This window comes from Anabas testudineus, chromosome 16, assembly GCF_900324465.2.
Source record: "Anabas testudineus chromosome 16, fAnaTes1.2, whole genome shotgun sequence".
Lineage (NCBI taxonomy): Eukaryota > Metazoa > Chordata > Actinopteri > Anabantiformes > Anabantidae > Anabas > Anabas testudineus.
The window spans coordinates 22539417-22559672 of record NC_046625.1 but is presented as its reverse complement, the minus strand read 5'-3'; the positions used below and the strand labels follow the sequence as shown (position 1 = coordinate 22559672).

The window sequence follows — 20256 nt, the reverse complement described above, 5'->3', positions numbered from 1 at the left end:
ACTTCTAACTACCTACTTACTTTTTTAACGTTTTCTTAAGAGATGACAGAAGCTCTACTATGGTATGACAAGTCTAAATAAAGATGTGGTTCCTTCTGTGACTGTTGTTCATCTCCTATTTTTTTTACTTCTATAATAGGTCACTAATACAGAGCACTGTTTTTAACAAACCATCCGTGGGACTGATCAGGTTCAAATAATATAAATACTCTATATGAATACTATAATACACTCTTGAAATGATTACATAAAGATATGTAAAGATCTTGGTCATTTAACTAACCCTCAACGAATGATAGAAATGTAGCTCTGGTGTGACAGAATTACAGAAGCTCTTAATCATCTAGGATCCCAACTGTTCACAAGTGACCTTCCAGAAGGTGCTGTTTTAATAGAACTCAGCACTAAAATGCACATTAACCTCCCCTCAGATATTTCCGTGGTGTGGTCCTTCCCTTCATCCATATACTGAGTAGAATTCCCAACAAATTCTAGTTTTCTCATCATCAACTGTAACTGAACAGTAAAGTCTCATTTGAATCTTGTTTTTATTAATGCCCTCCTGGTCTACTTCTGCATCACGTTCTTCAGGATCTTCCCCAGTGGACGCCGATCTTTTTCCTCAATGGTCTTCTTCCACAGCTTCATGAAGTCTCCGTGCTGGACCAGGTCCTGGAGGATGGCATGTCCATGGGTCCTGCATAGATAATCATTTCATGTTCAGTACTTCAGTGCCAAAGCGTGAAGATTAAAGAAAGACAATATCACACTAACCAGGCACTCTCAGATCGAACCATGTGAACTAAATGCAGTGATAACTGACCTGACTTCAGCGGCGGCGTCTAGAGACATCTTACTGACAGCAGTGAGGAAACGCTTGGTGAAGCTCTTCCCTGCTGTCAGGATGGCATCTGCTCCCAGTTTGTCAGCCAGCAGGTGAAGCTGCTGAGCTGTGCTGGCTCTCACTGCTGTGCTCAAGTGGCTGCGAAAAGACAAACAAACCAACCAATCCACCCACACATATTAATAATTTCAAAGCGTTTCCTTAGATTCCTGCTGCTGTGGACTTACCACAGGCCTGTGTTCAGCAGAGCATTCAGAACTCGGCCCGGACTGCAACAAAGCACCATCGCTTCCAGGGCCGCGTTGGCCTGCTGCTGGATGAAGGCATTTGCAGACGACTGAGCGATCTTCAGCAGCAGGGCATGGCTTGACCTCTCTGCCTGAGGGTCCATGTTCTTCTGCAGGTACATGTAAAGACAAACGAGGGTGTGCATCGCCGTGCAGGCTACTGAGGAGCGCAGGCTTTTAACCTTGAGTGGAGAAGCAAGCATCACAAGTTGGTGGAGGTCATAGCTGTGACATCGATGTGTTCGCACGCACTGTCAAATGTTAGCATGAGGAGAAAGACAGGCTTCAGTACCTCCACTGTCACAGCCAGACACACGTCATGAAGTTTAGCCGTCAGCGTGTCTGGATGGTGCTGCGCCAGAGCTTGAACGCCTCGCAGTCCTTCTAACTTCTTCTCCCTGTGTGGTGGTGGTGGCTGGTTAGCTTAAACATTTCTAGTAGCACAAGAACTTTTACTTTTAACAATGCAGGCGTCTGCACATGAAGCATCTCTGTCTCTACTGTGTCCTACCATTCTTTTGCTCTGAGCAGTTTTAGGCAGTGAGTCAGACTGTCCACAGGGTCCCACAGCGGCTGCAGCCTCTCTGGGGTCTGATTGTCTGTTCTGTCAGCGGTACATGCATCTTCTGTCTTCCTGCTTCTGTTGACGATCTTTGCAGGGCGCAGGTTCGTACTGCGAGGCGTTTCTCTCCTCCTGAGCTGGGAAGGGTTTGGAGGAGGCGCTGGGGTGACTGGTACTACTGTGTGGGTCTTTCCAGTACCTGGGGGTGAAGGTAAATGGGCCAGAGAGTTTCCATAGAAGTGCTTCAGTCCTTCTCTGATTGCCTCCACCTGATGACTCGCTGTCTGGAGTCTGATTCCACCAGCAACTTCTTTGTCTGTTTACATTTAAAACCAAATATTCATCAGTTACAGTAACATACATTGAAACCCTCCAGACTGAGTCTGAACAGTGATTCCTTTTTGTTCGGTGCACCTGTACACCATGTTGTGATTAAGTATTTTAGATGTTTTCATATCTACTTTTAGTTTGGTTAAACTTTTGAATTTACTCCGGCTATTGTACCAACATTCATGTCTCCACAATCACACTGTAACTTAACCTTTGACCTACAGCAGTACTGACCTTGTCCACTGAGGTTCACCAACATCACCGGGATCCGGGACAGTCTTCTCCTGGGCTGTGAAGCTGAGGGTAGAGGGGGGACCTCGTGCCAGTTCATCTTGAGATTCTCCTTCACATAATGTGTCTTCTGTTTCTGCTGGTGCCTCGGAGTCCAGGACGTCCAGTTGTTGCAGAATGATTCAGAAGTGTGTCTGGGACCAGTTGGGAGCCGACGAGGATGAGGTCCCTGCTGGCCGCAGAGTCCTAGTCTTGCCAGAACAGCATTGTTGCGTGCTTTCTCTGAACCACACACCCTCTCTGTCTGACAGATCAGAGTCTTCCTCTTAGTCTCCTGGAGGTCTCGGATCCTGGACTGACTGCTGAGGACTTCAGGACTTTCTTGTCTCCAGTTTCTCTCAATAGTCTGTGATTAATAAAAAAAAAGAGTCATTGAATTATTGGAGTTGCCAGTATTTCCTGATTAGTTGGACACTTTGTTAAAGTGACTGAAACAAAGCAGCTGGTTAGTGTAGTGGTAACATCACCGCCTCCCAAGTAGGAGACTGGGGTTCAAATTCCAGCTGTGGTCTACCTCCAGTAGGGGTCCTTAGGCAAGACCACGCTGCCCTGCCTACCCTTGTAACTTGTACTGACTTGTAAGTCGCTTTGGAGAAAAGCGTCTGCTAAATGTAAATAAAACAACATATTCCACTTAAGTAAGTTGAACTTAATCAACTTGAATATTGATCTATTAAGTAGGATAGTGCAACATGTTTTTTCCGTGCACCATCCCGGTGACTTCATGTCGTGCTCCATGATTGGCTCCAGTGACTCGTGTTTCAGGTTCTTGGCTCCTCATGACTCTCAGGTCTCTCTCTCTGGGATCAGGCCTGTGTTTTACATATCTAATAGCTAATAGCAGGCTAGCTGTTGCTGTGTAAACAATGCTGTTTCCATGGTACAATGCAGTTGTACTTACATGATCATCTTCATCTTCTTCCTCTGACATCCTCGACCTCTTTCTCCAGAATCCACAGATCATCTTTGAATACATGCGTCTCACTGGACTTGACCTCAGACAAGTCTTAAATCACTAATTCAGATCAGTGTTTACCACTTTCTGTGGACGTCAGTGTGTTCTGATTGATTTTACAGTGAAATACATTAGAACTCAGTTAGTGTTCCAAATATGTATACAAACAGTTTTTGATTAAAAACAAATATTTCTGTGCAGAATGTTTAAAAAAACGTCTTCACTCTGCTCACAGTGTGTTTGCACCTTTATCAACGTTTTGTCATTTTTTACTCATCTTTTCTGGCTGCACTGTGAAAACAATCCCTTTTCTGTTGAATTAGCTCGACTATGCTGCTATTAAACATTTACATGCAATTTTTGCATAGATGAGAGCTGGTTCACCCTGACCATACAAGCTGTGGAGAGCACCATCCTGCCTGTGACAGCATTCAGTATGACGGGTTTGTTGGTGGGTCAGTGCTAGTCTGGGAAGAGGGTCATTAGGTATTAGGATGAAATCTTTGGACCCATTGTCAGACGCTCATTAATCATTATATGAAAATAACACTGCTATATGATACTGCTATATTTTCTCAGACCGTAATGTAATTTCTTCTAAGGTTATGAGTTTTGTATTAATTACTGGGGGATCATCACTGTCTTCAGTAACTGTACTTTTTTCACTCTTCCAGGTCTGCCTGTGTGTCTTTGCCATCTTTCTGGTTTTTGTGCACCATTGGAGCTTTACATCCTGACTAAGCCACTGCTGTTCAGCTCAGCTCCCCGTATCTTGTTTTATTAGCAATACATACAAGTAATGTCTTAATAAATAATAAAGATATAAAAGCTCAGACACAGGCAGCATCTGAGTAAAGTCCGATAAGTTACATACAGACCACTTCATGCTCTTTGGGTCTGCTGTACTATTATATTGTTATCAGCATCAATTTGAGCTTCATCTACATCATGATGTTGACAGTTTAGTTTACGAACTCTATGTACTCTGCTCAAATATACGAAGCTGTGTGACCTCAGCTGTTGGTGTGCATGGCAGAGAATCAGGAGTCGCAGAATGCAGCAGAAGTCATCCTGCAGAATTTATTTTTACTACTTTTAGATAACTTACAATTATTTTAATAAAAAACAGAAACAAGCTACAAAAAAACAAATTGTTATATTAAACATCAGACACAGGTAGTGTATGTATTAAGACGTTCTTTGGATTTCGTTTCAGTAACAGGAAGTTCTGTCCATCTTTGAAATTACCATCTTCAGATTTATTACACGATTATTATTTCTCATCTTCCACTGACGCCTATGAGGGTTTGAGCTCCCCTGGGGACTTGCTGGTGGTCAGGAGCGGGGAAAACCACTCCCTGTTTTTGGAGGTGTCTCAGGATGTCCAGAATGGAGTCCAGCTCCAGACGGAAAGCTTCCAGTTCTTTGCTCTTGTCCTGAGCGAGACGCCTCCAGCGCTCCACCTCTGACTGCTGATTGGCCTCTGGAGTTTGCCACGAGCCACTTATCACCTAGAACCAGAGGGAGGGACACTTTAGAGGTTAGGTTAGGTTTAGCCTTATCCTCAACAGGAGAAGGTCTATCATCAGTCTGTGGCTCAGAACAATTCAAACCATGTCCTCAGCTTCACGTAAGCAGGAGGTCGTTCCTACCTGCTGCAGCTCCTTCTCTCTGTGCTGGTGTCTGAACTCCATGTTGAGGAGCTTCCTCTCCAGGCTACACAGGAGTTTCACCTCAGAGCTCTGAGCTTCTTTAGCTTCCTTCAGCTCCATCAGCAGTTTGGTCAGCTACACAGAACACAAAATATGAAACAGGGCACCCTTTGTTTTTTTAGGTTGTCCTAAAATTTTTATTAAATTGATAGTAAGGCTATGCTATATTGTATCCTCCTGCCAATTTCAACGGTTGTCATATGGTAATATTGCAATATAATTTTAAGTTGATATTGCTCACCACTAACTGATAAAAAAAAAAAAAAAAAAAAAAAAAAAAAAGCAGTACCTGCTTCTGCAGAGCGTCCTCTCGAGTCCTGGATATTGCCAGTGCATCTTTAGCTCCCTGCAGCTCTGTTAGCTGCTCTTGCAAATGTTTCACCATTATCTGCAGGTTAATGTTTAGAACAGTTTCAAGCAACAGAAACATCTCTCAGGATGTCTGAAGATAGTATGAAGCTGGTTGGTCAGTGTTCCTGTACCTTCTGAGTGTTGAGCTCATTGGTCAGTTCAGCAACCTTTGAGGACGAGTGTTCTAGGGCGTAGGTGGCCCGGAGGTGGTCCAGCACCCTGAGCTGTTCTTCCTTCATAGAAGAGATCTGCTCTGCAGAGTGCTCCTTCAGCCTAAACACATGATATCCAGCTGTTTACTCACATTCACTCTCCCCAGATAACGTCTGTTACCATGCTCACTTACCTGTGCAGCTCCTCTTTCGCTCGTGCAGCCTCGGCCTTTAATGCCTCTCTCTCCTGCTCGTTCTGCACCTGCAGCAGCTCCAGACGCTGCCTCAGAGTCTCGTTCTCCTGCAGGACCTCTGAGATATGGCTCCCTGGTAACAAATGAACACCAACAACTATGGACTCAGCTATTTTCAGCTACAGCAGCAGCATAAAACATAAGTAAATATAGCATTGCATATAAAGCAATGCTCGACATTTAAAGCACGACCAGCTTCATGTTATTAATTCATTGCTTATTCTGCCTCTCTATCATGCAGAAGTCCACATTCCCACCTGCAAAGACAGTGGGCTGGTACGTCTTCTCGTACTGAGCAGCTGGGAATGTTTCTTCCCCTCCACATGTCTTGGTCGGGCAGGGCTGTCGTCTGGTCTCTGCTGACCGGGTTTCTGGCCGTGGACTGGGGACAGGCGGTACACTTGTCCTCTCCTTCTGCAGCCTTGCCACAGTGCGGCTCAGCTCCTGAATGGTTCGTGTCTTGGCGGTGAGCTCTTGGTTTAAGCGCTCTATCCGAACGCCAAAGGCTGCCTCGGCCTGACGCTGGTGTCGACCTGGACTTTGCTGGACCAGCAGGGGGATGGAGATTACATCAGTATGTACAAACAGGCATTTTCCATCTTTGGCTTTAGCTGAACTGAGCCTAAAGTTAAAACATTTTGTGCAATTGAATCAGCTTTAACATTGTAATAGCAGCTCCTCCTGTACAGACCTTGTGTTTGAGCTGCTGCTGGAGAGCCTCGATCTGGTCACACAGACCTTTCTCTTTCTGCTGGTAGGTTTCCTTCAACAGCTGTAGCTCTTCCTCCAGACTCTGAACCCGTGACACCCTTGGCTCAGTCTCAGCTGTTGTTACGTCAACCTGCTGCTTCTGTTGCAGCTCCAGCTCCAGCTCCGAGATCCGCTGCTCGTAGCGGAGCTAAACAAAGCACACAAACACAGGTTAGGCAGATGCAGAGCTCCTGGTTCAGAATACACACAGATTGTTTACTTAGCTTAAAGCATTTCTACCGAAATGGTATGTTTTGGTTGCATTGACACGTGCTGCTGGCTACAGCTGCTAAATAGTGCAGTTTAGTGTATAGACACTAGTAAGAACAGGGAAAGTGAACTAAAACAGTAAATGAATGATGATCAGAAAACTCACTTAAGTGGAGAAGTTATTATACCTTGATCCTGTGGAACTGCTGTTCCATGGCCCTCAGGCTGTGTTTGGCCTCCTCGTCGTGGCTCTCCAGCTCAGCCTCCAGACGCTGAATCCTGCGCTCCAGCAGAGCAGTAACCCGTCCAGGTGGAGACGCTGTGGGAGCGCCAGCGTTCTCCTGACTGCCGGCACTGGCTGCGGCGTAGATCAGAGCAGGAAGAGAGTTTGGGTTTCTGTGTCTTAGTATCTGCTCCAGCTCCCTCACCTGGTAAAGAGAGACAGAACCTTTAGCAATGAAGAGACACAAACCAGTAAAGGAAAGTAGTGTAACATGTAACAAGTTAGCTGGTTTGTGTGAGAAACCTGTCGCTCTAGGTCCCTCATCCTCTTTGTATCCACAGATTTATCTTTGCCCTTCCTCTGCTGCTCATTGCTTCTTTTGCCCACTTCCACTTTCAGCTGTTCAACCTGAAACACAGTTACACATTGTTACAGTATATCTAACACAGTAACAGGCTTTCAGCATTGTGCTGATACTACTGGACAAGGCCTGGTCTTTCAGCAGCTGCAGGCTCATGATGATGCCCACACACCACAGCTCACTAAGCGCTAGTGCTGAGCTCAACTAGTTAAGGTTTCCTCATGAGAAGAAAATTTAATTTATCATTATGTGACCAAGAGAGGTTCATTAAGCCAAAGTAAAGAGGCTGTGAGAGCAGAGCCTCACCTGCTCTTTGAGTCGATGTATCTCTGCTGTGGCAGCCTTCAGTCTGCCAGCATCTTTGTCCAGCAGCTCCTGGTTCTCAGCGAACCACTGCAATTTCTTCCTTAGTGCCGACACTTCTTCTTTGTGCTTGTCCTCCAGCAAGCGCATCTCAAATGTCTTATCGCCTGACACGTGCACAATGAAAACACATTCACTCCTGCATGTGCAGTAAAATAGTCTAGAAATCTTTGAGAGCACCGTTCTGGACCTAGTCGTACCTGAGGTGGAGGTGACCTGGGCCTTAGCCAGGTCTCTCTCTTTCTTCATCAGCTGCAGGTCTACCTCCAGAGCCTGCTTTTCTTGCTTCAGTGTGCGGATGTGGTCAGACAGCTTAGCCTCGTTCCTCTGCACACAAACATGTATTTTGAGCTGAAAGAGATCTTCATCCTGACAGTATTTCAGCAGCAGCATGTACTCACCTGAAATGTATTGATTTGTGCTAATAAGTCTGTTATGCGCTGAGTGTGATCCATTAGACACACGTTTCCCACAGGCCTTGAGGTTTTATTCAGCTGCTCCCTGGTAAAGATGGAAAAGAACCAGCTATAGTATATGCAGGCTTATACTATAGGTGGAAGATGGAAGATGTACATGAGCAGCAGTTCATCAAGAACAGCTCTGAAGCTGAGCCTACCTTGCGGAAGCCAGCTCAGTCAGCAGCCTCTGGTTTTCGTTGAACATGGCCTCCTCGTTGGCTTTTCCTTTGGCCTGCTGGCCCTTCAGCTGCAAGTACAGCTTCTCATTCTCCTATTAAAATAAACGTAGTTTTAATGATGTTGAACAGCACGAGAACACATAGAAAAAGTTGTTTGTTGTTCTACTGCTTTATAGTTCTACTTCTACTGTTCTACTACTTTCTCTGCATTGTTTTCCATACAGTATTGCTCTTCTCTCTTTAGCCAGCTTAGACACACAATCAAGATAAGTTTGATCTTTTGCAAATCATTGATTTTGTTTTCTCTGCCCTGTAGTTGTACGTCTTACTCTCCGTCTCCAAGACTCAACCTGTACACAGCTTCGGCATAGCATTGACATCACATGCTGATTTAAGGATTTAATGTTTAGAGCTGAATGTTTAATCCAGATTCCAGATTCTCTGAATCTTTTGATGATATTATGTACTGTAGATGCTATTTTATGTTGAGGAACATTATTCGAAAATTATTTGACAGTTTGTAGATGCAGCTTTTGACAGAGTGGTGTAACTAGTCTGTTCTAGTGTGAGTAAAATATAGCTTTATTAGCTTTACAAATCATTGCATTATGTTATTGTATGATTTTACTTTTTTAGGTTGTAAGTGAAAGACACACATTTGTTAATAAAATGTCCCATACTGCACAAATTCACGCTCTTACCCGCAGAAACTAAAACATGATCTCTCACCAACTGTCTCCTGCCAGCTGAGTTTAATGGTGGGAGCATCTACACCACAACCTGTTACAAATTGGAACACTACAAATAAATAAATAAATGGATGGAGGTCAGGGGTAAACTAACCTGCTGGTAACCTTTTATAAGCATCTCCTGCTCTTTAATTTCTTTATCAATCTGTTGGAACTTCTCCTCTGTTGTGGAGTCTGTAACCTGGGCCAATCTCTTCTTCTGACTTTCTTCTTCTGCACTTCGCAGCTGAAGAGTGAAAGGAAAAAAAGAGGAAGAAAATGCTGTTTATTCAGTATAAATCCATGTAGTAAATAAACTGGAGAACCCTACTAGTAATTAGAGATACTAGTTACTACTATACTTCTCAGTCCTTTTTTGCCTTCAGTACCAACCATCTCCCCTTTCCTACATAGTTGTTGATAAGATACAAAGGGACAATTCTGAACCCAGAGCATTCAAACTGTGTTTCTGAACTCATTTGTCTTTGTCTTCAGGCACACATCTATTTCCTGTTACTCATTGTGAATTAACTATTGTAACCATGTTTTTGTTCTTTTTCTTGCTTCTCCTGTGAGTAAGACATTTTTATGAACTTGTTGAACTGGTTTGTTGTATTTACATAATAGAATGGACCCACACTATTGTGAGCACACACTAGTTAAATCCATTTGCTGCTCTTCAGCTCGTACCACACATCACATACTCATCATTGGGCTTTAAACGGCTGAAAAATATTGTCTGCTAGCCGTACATGTGAGTATGAGTCTTGTTGATGATTATGAATGCAACCAAGGGCAAATAATGATAATCATAAATAATAATAATGATATACTTTATTTATCCCCTTCACAGGGAAACTGTGGTATGACAGCTGCCAGACAGTACGTATCGGCGCTACTACGAGGTTTCAGTGTCTTGTCCAAGGACACCTCGACAAGTAGCTAGGAATAACAAAGTGAATGTGTTATTGCAACAACTGGGATTCATGCTTTGCTTTGAAATGTCCTGTGCTGTGTAGGTGTGTGAGGGCACCTTGCTTTGCAGTAGGTAGTTCTGCTGTCTGATAGAGTGGAGCTCCTTTGCGTCTTCCTTCATCATCTGCAGCTGCTGCTCTTTCTGAGCCAGCTGGGCTCTCAGCTCCTCCACTGCAGAGCTGTCCTCGTCCTTCTAAAAATCAATACACAATGGCAAAAGACGTTTTCTCTTTCATCTTCAAAATGCTCAGGTGCTGCAAAGAGTCAAAGGATTCACTAGCACAGTGACAAATCATCAAATATCATCAAGCAAAGCATCAAAGCCCCTGTAGACTGGTCAGGTTTTTCTTAACATTTGTAATGATGACATGGACGTTCTTTATTGTTGTTACTCAGTTTTTAAAGGATCATGGGGAGATGCTGATGTCTGTAGCCACTAAACTCATTCTCAGGTTCTTTTTGCAGGGTTTTCATTTTCAATGTCAGCCATAGGTGAAGTATTTTCTTACACTGCTATTCAGGAGATGATGTGTCGGCTGGGTTTGTTGGGCACCTGCAGCTTCCTGTGTATCTGCGGGATCCTGGTGGCTGCTGCTGTGTATCTGCTGTTGGAGAACAGCCACTAAGGACTGAACAGATGCCAACAGCTCACTGCTTACCTTTACACCTGACTCAGCTGATCAAACAAATTATGTTCAGTACCATGACATTAGAAATAAAGGTGCTTAAGTTGTGCTTAGTTCGGTAATAATTGTGTGAGACTGCTGTGAATAACCTGTGTCATCATCTTTCCTCTGGCTCTTTGTCAAACTGGTTCTCAGTGGATACTGTGGGCCGCGGGAAACAAGGGACTGAGTTTTGGCTGTCAATCCAGAAGTCACTGTTGTTCTTCCCTGCACTTTCCTGCCTCTAACAGGAGCCACAGTGGGTTTCCTCAGTGGAGATGTAGAAGGATGAGAAATGGTGGAGCTTCGTGTGGCCTGGGAAAAATATCCACAATTCATCAAGTTTGACAGAAATGTGGTGGAACCTTTTCTGTCCCAAGTGCTCATTTCTCAAAATGTTAAGCTGTGAAATATATTCTGATGCTGAAATTACAAAGAAAGTTTTGTTCTGCACTCAAATACAATACACATTTTTGCTTTTAATGAATATGCTTTTAAATCTATTCTATAAACAACTAGGACAAGCTGGCCTCACCGGTTGTTTCTTAGCTTTGCCTGCCTCAGAGGACGTATGAGAAGATGCGTTCTGGTGATCCTGCATCAGCTTCTCTACTTCTTCTCTTATCCGCCACACCAGGTCATGCCTGGAAGGCTCTGGGGAGCTGGATGGGTGGCTAGTCAAACCCTTTACTCCATTTGTCTCTCCAACAGCCTTTCCTGGTCTCTTCAGCTGTGACTCCACTTGAGGCTCAACTGAGAAAGTCCTTTCAAGATCCACATGACTGTAGAATGTGGAGTGAATCCACAGTAAAACTTTCAGTTAACTTTTGGAGTTAGACGAATGTGTAGGTATTAAAAACTAAAACCTTAAACACAAGCTGTGTGTGATTTCATAGTCTTTATTAATGGTTAGAACCTGGATACAGCTGCCAGGCTACAGATGCCAACTGAGGAGAGGGTGAGCAGATATTTTCTCATCAACTGGATAATTTGAGCTAGTGTGAATGTGATTTAGATCTGGTGTTGATGTTCAAGTCTGTTCCTCCATCAATGATGTTTATATTAAAATAGCTTTATCACTGTGCACCACTGTGGGTCTGACTTTGAGGTCATGTTGCTCTGATAACAGTATAAGACTAATGATCTGATTTGGCTGTTCTAACCTGACAGGCTGGAGAGTGAAGCCTCTGATATGATCCTTCTCTGGTCGGATGGGCTTCATCAGCTCTTCTGCAGTGGGCAGCTCTAAATACAAACACAAACACACTAACTCCAGCGCAGTGGCCTGTAACACTGTGACCTTTAAACAATTACTGAAGCATACTAAAACCACAGCATAATCAGGGGTTACCAGACAAAGAGAACTTTGCCATAAGATTCAAGATCAAGTCTTGAATTGAGTGCTGACTTCAAAGACCTCTGCTTTTATTATGATGTGGTCTTTAGAGTGTATATTCATCATTCTGCCAGTTACACCAGTGCAGTGTCTGACCTGACTCGTTGGTAGAAGCAGGCTGAAGAGACCGCCTCGTATGCTGAGGAGGGGACGAAGGAGACACTGGCCTGTAATGGGGGCTATGGTCATCTGAATCCTCAACCACATGGATCTGTCTGTATGCCTCGTGAAGAGCCTCCATCTCTGAACCGCCACTCTGTATATGTGACAGCCCTGCACAGGAAAGAGAAATACAATCCAACATGAATTTTAAATGATCCGATGGTGAACAATAATCACAATAGCTGATACTGTACAGTAGTTGTCCATGAACTAAGCTGTCCACTGTTCCAATCCTATAGCAACAATATGCTAGGCTGCTAGGAATCAAACTAGTGGTAGCACCCTTTGGGTATTAGTAGTTACAAAATTACAAATTACAACAAATTAAAAGAAACAAAAAAAAGTTTAAATGTTATGGTTAAGCAAATACCAAATCTGTATACATTTACTTGTCTAGCTGTTTAGCTGTCTCCATCTGATGAAATTGGGGTCGTTATAAATATTCATTTTTTCTCTTTTCAGTCTCTTTTCTTGCCCGTTAGCTCCTACCTACACATTTGATGTTCTCTGATTTGTTAGAAGGACCAGTCTCATTCAAAAAGCTAAACCGTAAAGAAGTAGCAGGAATAGTTGGTGGATTGACATTAGGACTGCATCACAGTGTCTGTTGTTGGTTATTTTATACTAATATTCTATATTCTGAGACATTTCTCTTACTTGACCCAACATGCTTATATTACCTCTGTCCAGTGATTCTTCAGTGTCCTTCTTCCTGTCTCCTCCACCAGTGTCGTCCAAAGAATCATATAGAGAGACTGAGACAACAATTAAGTCAGACAAATTACAGGTACTTGCAGGGCATTAACATGTAGTGCAGTATACTGTACCGTACAATGGTATAAATGCTGTGTTCAGATTAATTGCCTTAAGATTGAGACACTGTATCTGTAATCAATTGGTGTATATTTCCCCACCCAAGACCTCAGTAACATATAATGTGTTTTTTCTTACCTTTGGCGAGAATTGGAGACAACTTAGACTTCTGAAAAACATATTAAAACATGAATTACCAGAACAGCAATGCAATGGTTGTCTATATAATTTCAAAAATAACATTGTTGAGTGTTGAGCATGTCATCACTATGCGATTACTCATGTAATGACTGCACATCTAAAAATAAGTATGTTAATATATTATGTTATCAAGACTAAAGTTCTGCATTTGCAGGTAAGTGGGCATAATGTGTCTATGTGTGACTATTATTTATCATACATAGTGTTCCCACACTGAGGAATACTGTCACTAAGATGATCATTATACTTCTAACCTCCTCCAGTGGCTCTTTCATGTTCCCCTCGTCCTCAAAATCCTCACTATAGTGTGGCGAGCCTGGAAAAGCAAAGAGAGAAATTACCTGATGTGCAGAGAGGTACTGACTGAGTAAAAAACAAATAGGCTTCCAGAGGACTCATCATTTTTACCTGGGGAGGTCTGGACGGCTTCTGTATCTTTGGTCTTCCTTTGATCATCATCACTCTGCTCCACTGCTTCCTCAGGTTTCCTGGAGGGAACATTCTTGTTTTAGGGTAAGTGGAAGAAAATGGTACTTAATATCAGACCAAGGCAAATACCATACCTGAGGTTAGTACCAATAGTAGAACTTGTAGAGTCCAGCTCTCTGTTGAGCTTAGAATAATCTATAATTGATGAGGAACCTGCTTCAAGTTGGGCAAAAAACCTGGCTTTCTCTTCTTCCTCCTCCAGAGTGTCCAAGCCCACACTCATCCTTTTCACAGCGGGTGCCATCACTAAGTCTGCAGACACATATCAAGAGAGCACACATGGACTTCAGAAGCTCAGATTCATATAGGTTTGTGGAACACTCCAAAATGCTGCTGTACAGTGACTTAAAATCAATGCAGCCCTCCCTCTACCTTCAGCCCTTCACATATTAGTCTCTGTACTTTTCTGCAGGTATCCCCGACCTGGAGCTGTACATCTCCAGAATCCAGTTGACCTGCCCAGTGTTTTTGCTGCTTGTTGTTGTTTTTGTTGTCTGCTGTTCTTTTCTCTCTCCTCTTTCCAATCACCACAGCAGAACAAGGCTCATGGCCGCCCACTATGAGCCTGGTTCTGCTGGGGGTTTCTTCCTCTAAAGAGAGTTTTTCCTCTCCACTGTTGCCTAAAGCTTGCTCAAATGGGATTGTTGGGTTTTCTATATAATTCTGTAAACAATTATACTTTGTAAGGTCTTAAACCTTAAACACTGTAAAGTGCCTTGGGGTGATTTCTGTTGTGATTTGGCGCTATACAAATAAAATTGAAAATTGAAATTGAATTGAATTGTGTCATTAAATAAGAAGCAGCAAAATCAACAAGCCAAGCTGAAAAGTTTCTGATAAGGTTCTAAAAAACACTCTGATTGGTTAAAGGGGTGCTCTAAAACTTTGAGGAGAGCTCAGCACTGGTGTAAGTTAAGACAAATTTTGGAGAATATTTCCACTACAAAGTGATGTACTGTGCCTCATGAGGAATTACATTTTGTTTCGATGGTCAAACATACAGTACATGTGGAAATTACAACAAACCTGGACTTGACTCACCTTCTGTCTCTGCATTGTCTCTGCTGAGATCAACTGTATTCAGTCCTTCTTTCTCCAAACCAGTACCTTCTAGATACTCGTCCCCCTCTTCAAGAGACTTCCTCAAAAGTGCTCTGAAAGACTTCTCAGACCCCAGCAGTCCTGGACAAAATGAAAGTATACATTTTCTAAGTAGAAGGGTAAATCAAGTATGTGTTAGTTAAGGTGGGACATGAAGACTTTGCTATCATAGCTAATCTAACTAATGAAGGAATATAACTAACATTTACATTTACATTTAGTCATTTAGCAGACGCTTTTATCCAAAGCGACTTGTGAGGAACAAGGCAAGCAAACAAAATCTAAGTCAAGAAGAAACAACATCAAAGCAAAGTGCTATCGAAAAAGTGTTACTGTTTCAAGAGATGTGAGAATGAACATGTACATCATGTACCACTACTGAAGACAGAAGACTTACATTTGCTTTTAGAGAAGTCCAACTATTTCTGCATGGCTGGTAAGATTTGTATGTTTTTATCTATTAGAATTTTATAACACTAATATCATAGGGCTGGGCCCAATTTAGCAGAACACTGGATTCATTTTGAATCTCATGCGGAGGGTAGCTTGATTCTATAAAGTTGCATATTGTAGCTTTAAGGTAAGTTTGGAAAATTAAATAGGAATTTTTAGCCTCATTTAGAAAGAACTTCCATTAGGCCCTTTATAAAAATATCACAACTAATTATCTCACAGTGATGATGATATATACTGGTTTAATATGTGTATCAGTCATCAAACAAACAAGACTGTCACTGTTTAGGAGAACAAAACACTTAATACAGACAAAGACAAACAAGAGAACTAGTGGTGCTAGTGATGTCTACTATTCTATTGTGGAGGACCTAATGCAGCACTACCAATGGGTGGGAGATCTGAATAAAGTTACCATCTTCACTGTCCCCCTTGGAGTGTCTATCAGTATCATTAGAATGTGTCTCATCAGAGCTGCTCTCTCCTGGTGCATAATGGACACTTTCATCAGCAGAACTGCTCAGAATGTTGGAGCCTGAGTCCTCAAATGGAGTTCTTGCTTTTGCCACAGTTTTGGAAACTTCAGAAACTGTGTCTTTGCAAGTCTTGTCTGACTGAACCGTTTTTTCCAGAGCTTTGCAGCGAGGTTTGGGGACCGGCTTATAAGAGGGCTCTACGCTGGCAACTTCAGACAGCATGAAGAAAAAGAGGATTAGTAACACTGGTGTACTACTGTCCAATTAAATCCAGTGCAATTAGAATGTGACGTCTGAAGTATGCAGTACGCAAGTCTTTGTTGTTAACAGGTTGTAGTAACAAGCTGAGATCACTATTTTCATTCTGTTGCATGGTGACAGTAAAAGACTAAATCAGAAGTTTAGCTAAAGTAAAATAAGGCATAGGTCACTTAATTATGCCACACAGGACTGAATGATGAACCATCTGAGACTGTGTTTACAGAAACCTCTTAGAAACACTACTGTGACACCTAATGTTGATTGTTGACACAGTCTGAAAGATCTCTGAGCACTCTGTAGAAGGACATTTGCTCAATTAGCTCTTACCCTTGCTCTCAGGCTGTGACTTTTTGGTCTTGATAAATCTGCTTTTGGCCGTCTCAGCTGGGGAAAGAGGAAAAACACAGAGGTACAGATCATTACCAAACAAAATATAAACCAGATTTTCTTTTCTGTCTGATTTTACAGATCAGAACAGTAACAGTTAACGGTGACAAATTTGTTGACTGGAAGTACATTTTTCTACAACAGACTGTTTTTATGATGACTTCCAACTGTTTACTGCAATGCAACATCCAATAAGAGTTTAAACTCTGCAAGTGCAAAAGGCTAACATGATGCATGTTAAATAACAGATTGTCCACACCTTTTTATTACTATTACTTTATTACCTCTCCCTGTTTCTCCACTACTGTGTTCGTCGTCTTGCCACCATGACACTGTTGGTTTCTGGGATGATTTCTGACTGCCTTTAATATGAGGCTGCTTCTTAGATCCACCCAAATCCACCGAGTCATCTGAAACAGACTTGCAGAAAATGATGTTCATCATGTTCAGCACCTTTTGTCTCAACCTCGGATGTTAAGCACTCATCTGTTATTGTGTTGTGTGCGTTTTTGTGTCTAGCCAACAGCCAAAAACAGTTCCATCTTCATAGCTTTGCCCTGCTACACTTTAGATTCAGCTTACAGATAAATGGTGATGTTAAGTAATGGTCAGCTACTTTGTAAATGCTTACTTTACTTTTAACTAAGAAAAATTTGCAACCAATAACAGATAGATGTGCTGGCTTTCAAGATCACTCATTCACAGGTTGCTTGCTTGTGACTCTTTTTAAGTATCTTAACTTATGTATAGATGAAAGATTTATTTCATACTGTGCAACTGAAGAAGCCCTTATTAGACTTCATGGATCTATGAACAGTAGTCCATACATAATGTCACGTTACCTCTTTTAAGAACAGCTCAAACTGTTCATCCAGCTCCTCCTTGGTCAGCCTGTGAGCCATAGTGTCACTTCCATCAGCCAACTGAGAAACAATTTATATGTATAGCATTGAATTAGATTTTTGTCGTGGAAAACACTAAAGAATCTTAAATCTGTCTACATTTTACATGTCAGCTCAGTCGGTAAAACCATTAGTAGATGTTAGTCAGATGGTGACATGTTAATAGTTAAGAAATTGGTATTTTATCATACAGTAAAAATAAAAACGGGACGTTGTCTGCAAGAAGTTCAGGAGATAGAGAAGAAACGGTACTACTTCCGGTCATAGCTGTCAAAATAAAGTGATACGTTAGCATAAGGAGCGTCAGGTTAAATTTTTTTTGTTAATTTTCTTTTCGTCACAGCTGTCATATTAAGATTAAAAAATGATTTATGGCAGGGTGTCACGTAATGTTGGGTAATACAAGGGACAGAGTAGTAACGTGCGGGACAGCTGTGTTTTTAAGACATACTTTTCTTACTTCCGGTGTTTTTTAGCACTATGATACAGCTATCGCGGACGGTAACCATGTTGTTAATCTCTTCAACTGGTAACGTTAACTGCCTAGAAGAGTAGCCTAACTCCCCCACTTACATGCGGAATAATGCACTACGCATTTCATGAGCGTACACCCATCTGCCTTGTGTCAACAGACTCACACCGAAGCCTCAACTTTAGCAGCTCTCCGTCGTGAACGCTTGATGAATGATCTCCTTCCTCGGTTTGTTGTTATCGGAGTTCCCGCGACAACACGCGGGTGACAAGATCGACCTGATTGGCCAGAAAAAAATACGTCATAACAAATGCTAAACCAATCAAAGCTGATCATTTGCAGGGGGGGGGGGGGGGGGGGGTCTGCAGCCAGACGCCTCAGTGCAAGTGAGTGGGAGTCAGTGTGTGATGTCTACAATCTGCAGTTATCTGATGGATTATTATGTTTATTTTAATGTTGATGTGACATTCTGTAGAGCTGAGCTTTCCTCTTTTTAGCCACAGCACCATCATTCATTCACTCATTCAGATCAATTCACTCAATCAATTAAACCTTTCGAAAATTGGGATCAATTAAGAAAATTAACTCTTTAAGGTCTCTTTCCTCATCACTCTTGATGGTGTTTCACTTGTACTATTTAGTGCAGCTGCCAGTTGAGGACCAATGAGGCGTTTATGTCCTAAACCACACAATCTCCCATAATTGTCTTCTTAAACAGTTGGTCGTCGGGGCCTCCAACTCATTTTTCTGTCCCTGTTAGAGCCAGTTTGTGCTGCTCTCTGAAGAGAGTAGTTAACAGCATGATAAGAAATTGTAAGTGTCCTTGCATTTTCTCAGCATTGAGTAGCCTTCCTTTCTAAAGACAACAATAGGCTGAAGGGTCTCTAATGAAAGTTTTTTCTTCCTGTCTGTTGGTACCTATTGGAACCTGTAAACAAACAGCTGCTGATGTTCAGATACGCAACCATGCCATGCTCCCTTGTTTGCTCCATTAGTTCATCTGTTCTCAGCTGAGCAACAGAATTGCAAAAGAGTTTTCTCATAATTAATTAGCCTTAGATAATAATTAACTTGAATTAGCAGCCATACCAGGAGACGGATGCAGAGGACTGACAATTGTTAATAACAAGCCTCTATTCAAAAATGTAAATCATTCTTTAAAAATTTTAATTGTTTGTGAAATAGATAAAATTGTTTGTGAATTTCATGAAAATTTGTTTTTCTTTGAAAAACAGACATCTACAAGTGATTCCAAACTTCTGAGCGGTAGTGTATTTCGTACTGTAAAAGGTAGATATCTTCAACTTTACCTGTGGATTATTTACCATTTGCGATCATCTGCCCATCATGTGTTGGACAGCAGTGCGCAAACCACACAGCCCTTTTTATCCTGTTAATCCTGTATCCATGTTAATCAATCATAGTCCCAACAGTACAGTTGGATTTCTTGCTCTTGAAGTGTCACACTGAATATAACATGAATTAAATGAATGATTTTTAAATAAAATATATCTGCAAATATTCTCGTTATTTTGCAGTAGCTCCTGCAGTTAAAACCAAAGCAGGGAGTGTTGATTTTGTTATGTTCTTTCCACTTGGTGGCAGTATTGAGCTGAAGATCAGTCTTTCTGTTCCTTGTGTCTTTGTGCCTGGAAGGGCAGTCCATCACCAGAGATCAGTAGTAATCTAATAAACTCTGGCCTGTTTGCTTTTCTCTCTCTTTCGGAGGTCAGGACAGATCCATATAAACTTTGTTTTCACCTGCCTATATATGGCTCTCCCTCATAATCGTGAACACACTCCACTATAACATTCACACTGTTTGTCAAGGATACAAGAAGGGAAAGACACGTCATGGCCTACAGGTTGAGGTTGTTCTGTTTTTGCTGATCTGTCCTGTGTACTGACTCATTCCACTTCATGTGCATTACAGACACTGCACCACAAACACCCACTCCAACAATGCCTGTTTACACTTTGAGCAGCTCATTAAGCAAAATAAGGAACTATAAATGCATTGCAACCGTGGGTGTTTGATGGTTTATGCATCTGAATGTAACATAAAGAGAATAGAAGGTGTGTATTTTGTGGAGAAGCTAGAAAACAGGCCATTTTCTCTGCACATATTTTGGCACGACAGTGGTGAGAAGCAGCTGTGAGTGTTTGACGGGCTAGTTTTTGCTGTGAGTCCTGCATCGTTGGCACTAGTCGCACCCACGTTGAGGTCGATTGACCATGATAAATTGGCGCTAGTCACTGTCTGTGAGGAAGATCACTCTGATTGGCTGTTCAGCTTAGCGAATCACATCAGGAGAAGAGAAACTTGTTTGCTTGCGTCTTCCGTTTTCCCCTTACCGAATGACGAATCCAGACTACCACCACCACCCGCTGGTGTTAACTGTTACTTCTTCTCACGCAGGCACCAAATGTACATGCTAGCAGGCCATTGGCTGTGGTCTTCGCAGAGCCACTTTTTGGCCCAGACCAACGGCT

The 20256-nt window shown here is 42.2% G+C and overlaps 2 protein-coding genes across 2 annotated transcripts; both read right to left on the bottom strand.

Moving 5' to 3' along the window:
- Positions 1-477: 477 nt before the first annotated feature.
- On the bottom strand, positions 478-3365 carry LOC113170560 (TOG array regulator of axonemal microtubules protein 2-like). The gene is made up of 7 exons (XM_026372690.1): positions 3216-3365; positions 2258-2660; positions 1643-2009; positions 1424-1529; positions 1072-1313; positions 824-982; positions 478-697 (listed from the first exon to the last, which is right to left on the bottom strand). The coding sequence occupies exons 1-7, from the start codon at positions 3288-3290 to the stop codon at positions 568-570; spliced, it is 1482 nt and encodes a 493-aa protein (XP_026228475.1). The 5' UTR covers positions 3291-3365; the 3' UTR covers positions 478-567.
- A 1024-nt stretch (positions 3366-4389) lies between these two features.
- Positions 4390-17990, bottom strand: cep162 (centrosomal protein 162). The gene is made up of 30 exons (XM_026373161.1): positions 17865-17990; positions 17232-17312; positions 16674-16809; positions 16330-16386; positions 14753-14893; positions 13786-13963; positions 13631-13710; positions 13477-13538; positions 13160-13190; positions 12889-12963; positions 12143-12319; positions 11814-11895; positions 11186-11432; positions 10761-10965; positions 10495-10661; positions 10044-10169; positions 9126-9257; positions 8262-8374; positions 8047-8146; positions 7846-7972; positions 7589-7752; positions 7225-7329; positions 6887-7126; positions 6430-6636; positions 5996-6281; positions 5679-5811; positions 5464-5605; positions 5271-5369; positions 4922-5056; positions 4390-4780 (listed from the first exon to the last, which is right to left on the bottom strand). Exons 2-30 carry the CDS (start codon positions 17289-17291, stop codon positions 4550-4552), a joined length of 4038 nt encoding a protein of 1345 aa, XP_026228946.1. The 5' UTR covers positions 17292-17312; positions 17865-17990; the 3' UTR covers positions 4390-4549.
- Positions 17991-20256: the final 2266 nt, after the last annotated feature.